The sequence below is a fragment of the Pituophis catenifer genome, unplaced genomic scaffold, assembly GCF_029215685.1.
Source record: "Pituophis catenifer annectens isolate HBS135680 unplaced genomic scaffold, rPitCat1.0.hap2 SCAF_1, whole genome shotgun sequence".
Lineage (NCBI taxonomy): Eukaryota > Metazoa > Chordata > Lepidosauria > Squamata > Colubridae > Pituophis > Pituophis catenifer.
Genome location: NW_027256881.1, coordinates 243,192,029 through 243,206,689, shown reverse-complemented (window position 1 = coordinate 243,206,689; position 14,661 = coordinate 243,192,029). Strand labels below are relative to the sequence as shown.

General features: G+C 37.1%; 1 protein-coding gene across 1 annotated transcript in view; it reads right to left on the bottom strand.

Annotated features, from left to right (window-relative positions):
* Nucleotides 1–14,210, bottom strand: part of LRRC56 (leucine rich repeat containing 56) — a 51,427-nt gene extending 37,217 nt beyond the window's left edge. Inside the window, exons 1-2 of the mRNA XM_070957376.1 lie at nt 14,192–14,210; nt 4,697–4,863 (exon numbers count right to left, since the gene is read on the bottom strand). Of these exons, the coding sequence (XP_070813477.1) occupies nt 4,697–4,863; nt 14,192–14,210 (186 nt within the window). The remainder of the gene's footprint in view (nt 1–4,696; nt 4,864–14,191) is intronic.
* Between the last annotated feature and the right edge of the window lie 451 nt (nt 14,211–14,661).

Genomic DNA, 14,661 nt, shown 5'->3' with positions numbered 1-14,661 from the left:
TTTTTTTTTTTTATAGATGATGAAGATGAATTTCAAGTAAGTATCTTATATTTTTATGGTTATGTAGATAAGTTTTTTTTTTTTTTCTTTTTAATTAATATTTATAACTGAATGTGAATTAATCAGGATCTTTTCTTTTCTTTTTTTTTTTTTTTTTTTTTAAATGCAAAAACAGATGATTACAGTAGAAGAACCAAAAGAAGCACAGCAGGTAAGTCCAAAGAACAATGGGAGAACTAAGAACTCCAACAGTTATAACACAGAGGCAATGTCATAAGCCCCAGAAATTGCCAGCAGGAGGCTTTGGCTTCCAGCAGCCAACTGCGCATGCGCAAGGCAGTTGCTGGGCAGAATAAAACAGCCGTTGACTTCCTTGCACCAGGGTGGAGGGAATGGCTTCAGGGGAGGGCTGCAGAAGAATAAATGATTTTTCTGGCAGGGAGTCCTTTGCTTATCGCCTCCCCTGATGGTGGAAGCGAGGTGCCCAGCTGTAGGGAGGGTTAGAGAAGGCTCGCCGGAGGGACAGGCAACTTGGCGTGAGCTGTCACAAATGGCGGCTCTGAGCGCTGAGGTGGGCGAAAAAGGGCGCGAAAATGTCAAATGCTCCTAGCGCCGCTGCCCAGCAAGCGAGAGGACGAGGAGGGAAGCCAACGATAGAGAAGAGCAGCTGAAGCCTCAGAAGAACTTCCAGGGCTGCGTGGGACGACTGGAGCTGAGAAAAGCCGCTTGCGATTTAAAATTGAAGCTGCTGATTGAAGTATCGGCAAGGGGAAGTTGCGGCGTTGTCCCTGTGCTTCCCAGGCGCGCGATCGTTCAGAAGCGATCCCAGCGCCAGCCACCAGATCAAATTTAAATGAGAAAGTTGCCGCTGGGAGCAGGGCAACTATCCCAAGCCGCTAATGTCCAAGATCAAGTCCAAGGGGCGGGGGCGGTGTTACCGGCCAGGCCAGGAAACCTACCCACACGCCAGCGGCTATAAAGTGGAACGGGGATTCAGATAAGTGGCCAGGGTCCCGGAGAAGGTAAAAAGTCCCAGACAGCCTGCCTGAGGTGGCAGGCAAAACTCACCCCTGGCCAACCAATCGAAGAGAGAAATTTAATCCAACAAAAATGCAGAAAATTATGAAGAGAATCCAAAGCTTCAGGAACAGTTTAGTAGAGAAATATAGAGAAAAATTCAGACAGTGTCACAGGCTCAACTGAGTGAACTAAACTGGGACTCTGTTGAGCAAGTGGGCGTGTCTGAAGAGAAATCTCTTAAAGGAACACACTCAGTGTAGGCTATCAACTGCTGAACAACCCGAAGCTTTGGATTCTCCAAGCTGCGCGTTGGAGAACAGTATTTTCACAGAACGTTTAGAACTGCTCAGCAAATCACTGATGTCCCAATTTAGCTACTGTTATGTGGATGGTCTGAATGCTGAGCATTTGGTTCATAATGGCATTGTTTTTGTCCCAGAAAATACAAGAAAAGATATGAAAGCAGAAGGAAACAGTGGTAGAACAATGCAGCTAGGTGAGTGATGAGTTGGAAGGTTACATGCATGACATCTGACATTTGATTTAGAACACAACTCAGTAAATAATTGTAGTAGCTATGGGCATAGGAGGCAGAATGTAATGGAAATTCTGAACAACATTCTAGATCACTTAAATTGCACTTTTTAAAACCAGAAGTTTATGTTAAATATATTTGCTTTAGAAACTGGAATAATATAAAAAGGTTGCCAGTTTAATAAAGATGTTGACTATATCATTTCATTTATTTTAGCATTTTTCTCACCTGCATTCCTTTTGGCTTCCTAAGCAACAAGTTTATTTACTTTTCATCAACAGACACAAGAGGAAAAAGTTTTCATCTATATCAAACTTCACTTTTTCAAAATAAAGAAAATTTTCCCAATTATATGCCTTAAAAAAGAAGACAAAGGATTTCTCAAACTCCTTTCCCACAGAGAAAACTACATATTGGCTTGTTATGTCTGATTCACAACAAAGTACAAGCTATCAACTAAGTACCCTACTGCCAAGGACATGAACTACACCTTAGGCTTTTTCAGGCTTTAATTAGTTAACCAAATAAAAAATGCATGATATAATAGAATAAAAAAAAATCATGATGAACTTTAGCCTCATTCTCATCAAAGAGAATGCAGCACAATTGTTTTACCAACGTAAAACATTTAAATATTAAAAGAATGTGAATGTTTATAAATTTGTTGAACAGAGATGATCGCCCACAAGAGAAGTTCTGAAAGAACACCAAATGAGATCAAAAACATTGCAGCAACTTTGAACATCAGAAAAATAGAATATCTATATAACACCTTCTAATAAAATGGATATCCACGCAACTTTATCATAAAGTGCATGACCACTTAATCCATTACAACACAAACAGCACAAGCCATGAAAAGGATAACCTTACCATACATCAAAATCATCTCAGAAACAACCAACAGTCATTTATAACCACATGGCATCACTGTAGCACACAAAGCAACTAAAGCCCTCCAAAACATCTTAAGTAACCCAAAAGACCCAGGATTCCCAGAAGAAAAAACAGGAGTCAGGTACAATATATACTGTAAGGACTGTAACAGCCATTATGTAGTGTAGGAAGTTAGCACCCACCCCTTTCCTGGAAGAGTGAAATATTTTAGGAAATATGAAAAAGGCAGAATATTATATTTCCCTGGATGAGAAATATGAGAAGCATATTTTACAGACAAAGCAGCTCCCACCTTCCTGCCCCCCACCCTTTGTCAATGGGCCATTAAGGCCTGGGCCAGTCTATTCTACATAACAAAGATCTGCCTCCTTCAGGCAGAGCCATAGTAGGAATTGCCAAAGATGGGATTAGCCCTCTACACAATAGCAGCAGAAACTCACCACATGTGACCTGGGAAGCACATGTGACCATCAGCCAGCAAGGCCCCCACCCCCTGGGAGTCTGACAACCAATCAGGATACTCTTTTGGGGCCCCAAGAAATGCAGAGCCAGAGAGAGCATAAAAACCCGAGGATTTACTGTATCTGCCCTTTTCTGTTCAGGAACTCAAGCCATGTGATCCTGTCCACCATTAAACCATCTTTCCAAGCAGTCTCCATGTTTCCAGTGTCTGTTTTCCCCACTTGGAGCAGAACCTAGAGGGATGTTTCTTCCAACAGTAGGATAAACAGGCAGAACTCTAGCAGAGGGCATCAATGAATACCAATTAGCAGTTTAGAAGACATGATGAAAACTCCCTAATCACACAACACATAAACTCAGTTAATCATAATTTCAATTGGGAAACTGTGAGCAACCTAGACCAAGTTAAGTTCAAAAACACTAGAGAATTCCTGGAAGCTTAGTACTTAGACAAATCAGTCATCAACTGGGACATAGAGATAAACAATATCTACATATAATTCAAAAGAGCCAATCAAAAAACTAAAAAAAAGAAACAAAAAGACCAAAATACCGCCTCTTCAGCAATCAATACCCAGACAGGCAAAGATTGACACCGGCCTGATTAACTACCAGGCCAACAATAAAGCATAAACAATACCCCAATCAAGGAACTACCAACTCAGACAAACAAATGAACAGTAAACAACAGCCCAATCAAGGAATTACCAAGAACAATCCCACCAAGATTATAACATACACTTGCATATAAACAGAAAGCAAACATCCACCCCTCCTAGCACTGATGATATTGCTTAGTTGGGCAATGAAACATCTGCAAGAAAAGTGTCTATGGAGATTCTCAGTCGTCCAGGTCATGGTTGTCTCAAAGGTGCTTTTTCAGTAGGCAACTGGACTTTTTGATTTTTCTTTGAAGACATGTCGCTTCTTTTCCAAGAAGCAAGAACCTATCCAGAGCTTAAAAAACTTCTTGGATGAGAAGCGAAACATCTTCAAAGAAAAACCAAGAAAGTCCAATTGCTTCTTGAAAAAGCACATTTGGGACAATCTGCAAGCAAACAACCAAGCTCAGAGAGAACAAAAATCCTACTGAGGAAATGTTAATTATCTTTTCTGTTCAATCTGAGATCCTCAACATCATCCTAAAATGTGTTCTGGAGACTGAGGAGACTCCAGAACTTTTTAGCATTGGAGTCCAACAAAGAAAAAGATCACCTCGTCTTCTAACTTGCTAGCAAGAATGAGCTGCATAGAGTTATACAGGGAATGCTTCTGCGGACGGAGATGAAGTTAGATCTTGCCCAGTATTCTGGAGTGTTCTTATTTAAACACATGTGGATGAGGAAATTAGCAACAGAACATAAAGCCAACATGAAATTATTTCTTAAAAGCTGTTAAGGAGTACAAAGCATTTTTAAAAAGAGTAACTAGTAGAACTACTCGGATATTCCAGATCAGTTATTTTAAGATAGGTTAATCTTACTAGCATGGTAAACAAATCATAAACATAAACCATTGGTGTATCATATTTACAAATTTAATTATATTAAAATATTCCCTAATTTGAGTCTTTAATAACTAAATAGAAATTAGTGTAATATAAAATAGGCCTCATGTGATTTCCAATCACACAGTCTGAACAAATGTATGGTTATGAAAAAAGCAAATTATTCAAAACAATATTCAGTGGCTCCATCTAACTGCAATACTTTCAGATAGCCAAAGTAGTGAAATGGACATTAATGTATCTAATATAGATACAATAACATAGTATATACTCACCAGCTTGTGGGGAGAAAGATATTCATCCACAAGGAGCTCTTCATCTTCTTTAATAGATGGATTCGGGTTCAGGAGACCTTGCCAGCCAAGATCTGTAACCCTAACTGTCGCTGAACCTGGTCTTGAGGTTCTATCTAGTTTCCAGTTTATCTTCATTTCAGAATGCCCTAAATGTTAAACACAAGAATGCAAGCTAATTATTTGAGTCCTGAGTCCATGCATCATAAGCTAAAACAATGTAGGATTATGCTAAATGTTCATGAAGATTGAAAAATATAAAATATTTATTAATTAGAATGATATGCTTAGTTTTATATGCATATAGGTTTTATATATAACTAACAAGTGTGAAAAAGATTGTACTTTGTTTATATTTGATACTATCTGTTTTTAATTAACAGACATAACAAAATAGTTAAAATGTTGGCCAGGAAATCAAGTTCAAATCCCTATTCACAGTTGCTGAGTAGAACATAGTAACTGGCAAAACCTATCTCACAAAACTGTTGAGGGTAAAATAAGAGATAAAATTAAGAAGAAATTCTTATGTCTATCGACTGGATTCTTAGACAAAAAATGGGATATACCTGTAACAAATTATTGTCTTTTGATAATACTGGAATTCAAATCAATCAGCTAAGCAATATAACTTTAACAATCTGTTAAATCGATTGACACTCAAAAAATTAATAATCAGTACTGGGTACTGAATCAATATAATTCTTATTGCCCAGTGATTTGAATGTCAGGAAATTCCAGAGAATCTTTTCTATCTTTTGATGCTGGCTAAAATATTAAATATCCAAAGCCCTTAAGGGCAAAAGATTTATATGATTAGAAGAGTATCCAAAACCTTTAAAATAAATCAATAAATAAAATAAAATAAAATAAAATAAAATAAAATAAAATAAAATAAAATAAAATAAAATAAAATAAAATAAAATAAAATAAAATAAAATAAAATAAATAAATAAATATCTTCTTAAAAGCCACCTTTAGATCCACCACACTGGCCATTTTCATCCTATCTCCAACATTTTCTTTTCCAGGGTTCACTTCTTCTCCACTTTTCCTAGCGCGAATATAAAGCTGCTAGGCGAACTCATTCACTGGTACAGGATAAGGAGTGTTAAGTATGCAGATGATAGCCAGTTATACCTCCCCCCCCCCATTCAAATGATGCCCTTTAAGATCTTTCTCAACTTAAAGGGCAACACTGAGTAGGGGAGGATATAACTGGATATCATCAGCATATTTACATTACCTAAAGGTTTTGGTTAAGGAAGAACAGATTTCAGCTTAACTCTAGTTAAGTCTCAGTGCCTGTAGTTTTAGGGCCCTCTAGATCTACAAATTCTGCATTTTTAAAAATTATTACTGTAATTCTGGACAGGATTGTACTCTCCCAGATAGAGTTGGTATGCAACTTGGGGGTCCTTCTGATCTCATAGCCCCTGCCTGAGCAGGTGGGCAGTATGGCAAAAAGGGTTTTTGGTACAAATTCATTCTGTGCACCAGCTGGGCTTGTTATTGGATTAGGAGGCACTGCTCAAGATTACTCGTGTCTTTAAATTATTCTCTGATTTCACTAATCCAGTGTACATGGATTTTTCCTAAAACATTTGAAAGATTCATTAGTCCAGAATATAGCAATGAATGAATGTAGTTTAGTGCATAAACGCTGCTACTATAAGTATAGGATATTCTCATATTCATGCTATAAGAATAGTACCGGCTTCAAAGCTTTAAAGCTCTACAAGGCATAAGACCAGGTTATTTGCAGGACCATCTGCCTCCAGTAATGCTTGCTTTTTCCCCTAGATTTGGCAAGATGGGCATGCTTCACCTTTTGCAATAGTTTTTGCAAAACATTGCATCTAATGTGACCAAGGAAGTGTGCCTCTTCTGTCATACGTGCTCTATGGAACAGTCTCTATCCTGAGATTTGGATGGCTCCAATTCTGTTGATTTTCTGAAAGACTGTGAAGACCTGGTTTTTCTTTCAGAAGCTGGGGCTGGAACATTAATGCAGCCTTGTATGGGTGTCTTCCTTTGGGTGAGCAAGGGGTTGTAAGATGCCTTGATCATTTTTGAAATAATTTTTTAACAAAAATATTAAAGTATATTAAAATAAAAATATTTAATAAAAATATTAAAGTATGTTTCTGTGTGTTGTTAATTGTTAAGATAGGAGACCATTTGTCTGCTTAAATATGCCAAATATGGATATTTAAATAAGCTATGATATGCACAATACATTTTATGATAAAGATCTGAAAAGAACGTTAACAATAAAATTCGAAGCATTTTTCAAAAATATCCATTTTAAAACAAGACAAAAATAACACACAAACAAGATTTTTCTTCTAAGGTTCAACATTTTTAGAAATTTTATATCCTTAAGTTATCTGACTTCATATGAATCTTGCATATTTAAATTTGATGACACTATAGAAGTTTGGAAATAATCAAAACACTATTAATTTCATTTGTTTTGGCTCAAAATTCAATAGGTTTTGATAGTGATAAGGATTAATGGTAATAAGATAGAAAAATAAGTCATTATGGAAATGCACACTGTATGAATTATTATAAAACAAACTATGTGCTGGATACTATAGCTATTATATACTGATATTCATGTATAGCTCACAGCAGGTGGCATCATCTAATTGGTCTTAGCAGAACTTGGAAAAAAAGCTAAGCAAGTCAGACCTCGTTAATACAGTTCAGCTGGCATCCTACATTAGTACAACTCTCACTTTCTGAACTATGCTAAGAGTAGCCAAAGAGTTAATTTAAACAAATGTCATATATCCATATTGATACAACCAGACTTCAAATTAGGGAAAGTATATCTGATATTTAAACATGGAAACAAAATTAATTTGATTCTTATTATATTTAAACTCTAAATTGACAAATTTATTATTAATAATTAAAGTTATGTGCTACCCAAGTTTCAATGAAACTGGGCAGATCATACTCTTAACAAATTATATGTTATTCATAAAATCAATGGTCATGACTTTAAATAAAATACTGTAACAATCATCAAGACAAACCAAATTTGTAAGAATTTTCTGTTGCATCGAACAGAGGAAATAATATACTATTCAAGCTTTCATCTACTTCAAAGAGCAATTATACTGTTCTGATTCTCTAACACTGCCCTTCAACTACAATTGGGGTGGAGATTTCTGAATGCTTGTATATCAGAGTTCTCTGGGTGATGTGGAAAAAATAGCCAGTTCCATATTTATACAACAAAAATAAAATGTGTTGTATTACAAAGTTTTTACGGTAGTGAACTGAAAGACAATCCAAGCTAGTATTCACTAATACATAACAGCTGTATTAAGTACTACGCCCAGTAGCTCCTTTCCAACATTTAGGGGAACAACACAATTACAAAACTTGGAAACAAATTAAAAAGAAGGATGCCTGGTAATCCGATCTTCTTGATAACAAGTATACTTCTATTAAAGAACAGCAAAATCCTACAATGTAGCAACGTAGTGGCAATAATGCACAACTCTTTTTAATAGAATTACTTGAACTGTAAACTAATACAATACAAAGTGCAAAGTGCCAATCACTGAAGATGCATGAATATTCAATATTTTTTCTGCAATGTTTTGAAAATGTTTGAGATATTCAAATTTTAAATTTTTGCTTCTAAACTCTTATTTCCGACCCAGAAACATCTGTTTTATTTGTTCTATAATTATTTTTTATTTAAACTATTATGTCCCATTTTTCAAAGACAAGGCTGCAAAAGCAGACCAGTGATACAAGTATTTCAGGGTAAAAGTTGACAACAAAAATAATTAATCTTGCGCCCACTTAAAAGTAGGCGAACGGAGCTTTGTTCTCCTGTCTTGGAAGACAATTCCATTATTAAGGTGCCTACAATGTGCAAATATCTTGTCCTCAACAGTCACAATCCGGCCAGCCAAAAGTGACAAAGCCCAAGATATAAGCATTACTGTATCACAGCATTTCAAATCAATGGGACTTTTCAGGCTGTCCTCAAAAATAATTCCATATAGAAGTACTGTTAAGATTAACTTGCAAGTGCTGAATGCTTGAACAATTAAGACAGAGCTTTACAAGGGATATACTATCAAACATACTGAGATTCTACCAATTGAAAATGTGATCAAATATAAGTATGGAATGCAGACATAATATCTGTAGATTAGAGAAGTGAGTTTGAAGCAGAATCTATAGTGCATTCTTCTGAATGTCTTTAAGAACTATGAATACCATTTTAGCTTTAGTTTGTAAAAGTACCCTATCTTTCAGAAAACAAGATTTATTATTATGTCATCAAGAAACTATGTAAATTAGTTCCTAATGGAAAAATCGTTCTTGTCTACAGTATTCATGTATAAGCTTACATCACATAAAACCTGATCTTGTTATATAAGACTTGGTTGTAGATGAACTAAAAGCTAAGAGCACAGAGATATAGCTATCATTGTAAACATCAGTAAACAATTCATTTTACTTCCTGGACAATAACATAATATTTGTTTATGAATAATAATGAAAAGGTCAGTTTAAAAATTTTAAATACAGTATTGAGTTTTCATTAAGTGTACCTTCATATAAAAAGCTACTTTAAAGCAGTATGTATTTGTCATTTAAATGTACCAATTGACTTCAGATAATCAATAATCTTTGATTATGGTCTTTTTCTTTCAGATAAAAGGGGGAACTATACCTTCAGCTAGGTCCCTAATTTTGAGACAAATGGAAAAGAACAATTATCACTCTAGAAAGATTGCATGGTGAAAAGAGTGTATGTTCATCCCTGAGTCTTTCTCCACCTCTTAGTGGAGAAAGCTGCATTTTACGAAGATCGGAGAGATAAAAACAACAAATGATAAACAATGTGGACCCAATCTGGTATACAAAAAAGGTAATACTGTACATGGCTATTTGCATCAACCCAATTTGTCATGGCTTTCAGCAGCTGCCTAGGCCAATCTTGGTATCCGTAAGGAGATTTTTATTATTAAAGGCAAGCACGAAATAAATTTTCTAGGAGGCAGATCAATCCTCTCTTTTCTTCTAGGATTGGAGCTAAATATTTTACACAGGTTGCTAAAGAGAAAATAGAAAAAAAAAAAATCCCCACAACTCCCTTAGAACAAGGGTGCATGCAAAGGTCATACAAAACCTTCTGTATCAACCATCATGAACAGCTGGGGGTATCTGCTGTATTCTTAATTGTATCAAGGAATTCTTGCCAAATAAGCTAGGGAACACATTTCAAATAATGTTCATATTTGTTTTTAATTATTGAAGACCAGAGACAGGTCAAATTGGATGGTTACACTATGTTCTCTGGATTTTATATTTTTGTCTTTATGCAGAATTATCAAGTAAAGAGAAAAAAAATAAAGAAAAACCATACGATGGAATCAAATGGACCAAACTTTCAAATCACTGCATATTCATTGATCTATTGAGATAAAGTAGTAATAGTCACTACTTTCTTATTGCACTTTGCATCTGTGATGATATATCCATGTCCCTGGAAATAAACCCTACTGAAAACAATAAATCACACATTAAATAACTATGCATAAAACTGCATAATAAATAAAAATAAAAAGTTGGAGGGAGAGTGCCACCCAGTAATTTAGAAAATGAAATACATTTAAAATGTTTAAATAATATTTATAAAAATAATATTCAAATAATAATTAATAAACCCCCCCCCCCAGTGAAGAGGTCCCTTGATGTGGTTATTGGGCTTGTGTTTTCTGAGGAAGATGAAAACAATGCCAGAGGTTCAACTGTACAGGGCAGGTCTCATCAAAGGAGTCAGACGAAGAGTGTCTCTCCAATAAACAATATGGTGAGACATAATCTACCATACTGCATTGATCATTGCCCAGGTCAACAAGGACCATGCTAGGGGCTGGAATTCCTGAACATTTGGTAGTAAATGGGCTACAGGACTCAGGCTTGTTGGCTGAGCAACCAAGGCCAGTAGCTGCAAAACTTCTGGAATTAAAATTGTTTACCCATCGAAGTGTACAAAGATTGAAAACAAAAAAGACAATTATCTGTTATTACTAAACAGGCCACAATCCAGCCAGCCAAAGGTCAATAAAAGAAGGTATCTGAAAAGAATGCAGTTCTGGAAAGAACAACATCCAGAATCAGAAATAACAGATGAGGCTATAAGGTCAATACTGGTTTTATAATATAAAATAAAGTATTTACGGAAGCAGAATTGAAAGTACTGCAAAGATCTACGCAGGGCAAAAAACAAACAAATCCCAAAAGAACAACACAAAACTCTTGCTAGAAGTACTCAGTATGTAAAGGCAAGCTGGGGGAATCAGCAGTAGAAGAAGCCAGCATCACTACTGAATCATTTTCATTCCCAAACCAAGAACTCTCTTCTCTGCCTTCTCCTCAGAAAGAGCCAAGCACTCTAACTAAAAAAAGAAAAGGAACTAAAACAAAGAATAACTGATCATCTAGAAAAAGCACAAGGACAACAGAATAAAGTTACCTGAATTTCAGCTTGTTCTGAAGAAACAGCTAGCACAAATATTAAATGATGCCAATATTGTAATATCAAATATAAACACCAGCTCACTACAAGAAACCAACTAATGTAGAGCATATCTGCAGTTATACTGAATACCTGAGATGCAAATTCAACAAAGGAGAAAAATAGCCAAACAGTGCACCATCAGAATGAAAAATCAGGCTGGAAAATAAGATCCGCAAGCTAAGATTAGATACAAACTAAAACAAATGAATGAAAAGAAACTGAAGAAAATACCAAATAATACCCAATCAATAAATAGGAAACAGGTAAGATTAGGGAAGCACTGGAAATAACAAAGCAACAAATAAGAGCTGTAGCCAAGAAAATCAGATAAAAAGCCTGAATTGCACACTATAGGTAGAATTTCCAATTTTAGTCGAACCAGAATTATTTCTACCAATCCATCAATGGAGAGACCGCAGTGAACCAGTCAACACCTGACAAAGAAGAAACTGCAATTATGCACAGAGCTATGAGATAACACAAAAAATATAACAAAAATGCATCTTAACTAAAGGAGATAAATAAGAATTTAAAAAGCAGAAATGGTAGAAGGGGCAAGGAATATCAATAACAGATAACAGATAACAGATTAACAGAGTTGGAAGGGACTTTGTAGGTCATCTAGTCCAACACCCCCCTCCACCCAAAGAATTGGTCAGGACCAGATGAATTGATCAAGAATTGGTCAGGACCAGATGAAGATGGACTGCATGTTTTTTGGTTAAAACATCTAACTGGTCTATGCCAGTGCATAGTAATTTAACAATGTACTGCAGGGAGGTAAAATTTAAAATTGATTAACATCTAATAACATCTGGTAAAACCTAATAAAAGATCCAAAAAAAGGGCAGCACCAGGCAACTATGTACCAATTTATTTATTTATTTTATTAAATTTCTATACCGCCCTTCTCCTGAAGGACTCAGGGCGGTGTGCAGCCAGAAATAAAACCATGACAGTATAAAAATTAAAAACAATTTAAAACAATTAAATCAATTGGCTGAAAATTCTAATAAAACAACCCATTAAAATAGTAAAAATATTATTATTATTTAGGCCAGTCCTGCTTGTTGGAATAGTAATGTTTTTAGGGCCCGACGAAAGGTATGCAGGTCGGGAATCCTACGAATCTCCGGGGGCAGCTCATTCCAGAGGGTGGGGGCCCCCACAGAGAATGCTCTCCCCCTGGGGGTTGTCAGCCGACATTGTCTAGCTGACAGCACCCAGAGGAGCCCCTCTCTGTGGGAGCATACTGGTCGATGGGAGGCTATCGGTGGCAGAGGCGATCTCGTAGATACCCAGGGCCCATGCCATGGAGCGCTTTAAAAGTGGCAACTAACACCTTGAATCGCACCCGGAAGACCACCGGGAGCCAGTGCAGCTCGCGCAGGAGCAGTGTTACATGGGAGCGCCAAGTCGCTCCCATAATTACCCACGCGGCCGCATTCTGGACCAGTTGGAGCCTCTGGGTGCTCTTCAAGGGGAGCCCATGTAGAGAGCATTACAATAGTCCAGACGGGAAGTGACGAGGGCGTGAGTGACTGTGCGTAAGGAGTCCCGATCCAGAAAGGGACGCAAGTGGTAAATCAGGCGAACCTGATAAAAAGCCCCCCTGGCCACAGCTGTCAGATGGTCTTCTAAGGACAGTTGCGAGTCCAGGAGGACGCCCAAGTTGCAAGCCCTCTCTGAGGGGGTCAAGATCTCACCCCCAATAGTCAGTGATGGAGTCAACTGACTATGACGGGACGTTGGAAACCACAGCCACTTGGTCTTGGAAGGGTTAAGTCTGAACTTGTTTCTCCCCATCCAGATCCGTACGGCTTCCAGGCACCAGGACATCACTTCAAGGGCCTCATTGGGGTGGCCCGGGGTGGAAATGTACAGCTGAGTATCATCAGCGTACTGATGGAAATCCACCCCAAAGCCATGGATGATCTCACCCAGCAGCTTCACATAAATGTTGAACAGGAGGGGCGAGAGGACCGACCCCCGTGGCACCCCACAAACTAGGCACCTTGGGGTCAACCTCTGCCCCCCTGCCAACACAGACTGCGTACGGCCGGAGAGGAAGGAGGCGAACCACCGTATAATGATGCCCCCCACTCCTAACCCCTCCAGCTGGCACAGCATGATACCATGATTGATGGTATCAAAAGCCGCTGAGAGATCTAACAGGACCAGGACAGAGGAACAACCCTTGTCCTGAGCCCTCCAGAGATCATCAACCAATGCGACCAATACCGTTTCCGTGCTATACCCAGGCCTGAAACCCAACTGGAACAGATCCAGATAATCCGCTGATTATATACTTACCTACAACTTTCAAATTGCAAACTAGTGTGGTAGCTGTTGCAGTCTAAGAGCATCTAGTTAAAAACAAGCTCTCTTCACCTGAACAGAAAGGAAACTGCTCAATAGCACAGGAACAAAATAAACAAAAAATCAGCTCCTAATTGACAAGATAATTTTGGAAAACTGCAAGAGAAGGAAGACCAACTTGAAGGTAGCTTAGATTGGTTATAAAAAGGCATTCAACTCCCTCCCATATGATAATAAAATGTCTAGAAATAACAGAAATCAGTAGAAACATCAGAAGTTTTGTGCAAAGATCATTGGCATAACAGAAGATGCAGTTGCTGGTCAATGGTGATAGACTGGGAAAGGTTTATATCAAGAGAGGAATCTTTCAAGGAGGCTCACTATCACCACTACCGTTTGTCATTGCACTTATTCCTTTGTCAAAATACCAAACAAGTCAGACCATGGCTATCAAACATGAAAAATTCCATACAGACTACCTAGGCATTTGGCCTTCTTTGGAGGCCTTCCTCCAGGTACCCTCACGAAGGTGTTTTATACATTTTTATGCTACATTTTTGTATCTTTAAAATTGTTATTGTATCACTATTTACTTGTCATGCCATCCACCATGTCTGTTTCCAACAGCAACACCACTTGCAGTATACAAATTTGAGCTATTTATCTTCTATTTATCTTCTTGAAATGGCACTGACGTTCTCCTGTGTTAAGTAAAGGGAAAATTGAACAATAATTACTTGATGTAGATTCAAAATTTTATTGCAGTATATTTTACATAGGCCTAGATACTTTATAGATTTATTGTAGATATAGAATTCTATTTATAATTTCCAGTGGAAATTTCTACTTTCTACTAAAGAAAACATATCTGCATATTTGTTAAATATATGATAGCTAATAGAACAGTCAGTAAGTGCTAGCTAATATGCTATATACTATCAGTTTTATCTATTATTTGTGCAGTTCACTTTAGGTAAATATTTTATGTTCAGGGTACAGATTACTGAAAAGAATGTAACTTCCATGCTTTGAAGTATCATATATATCCATCCTATATCCATAT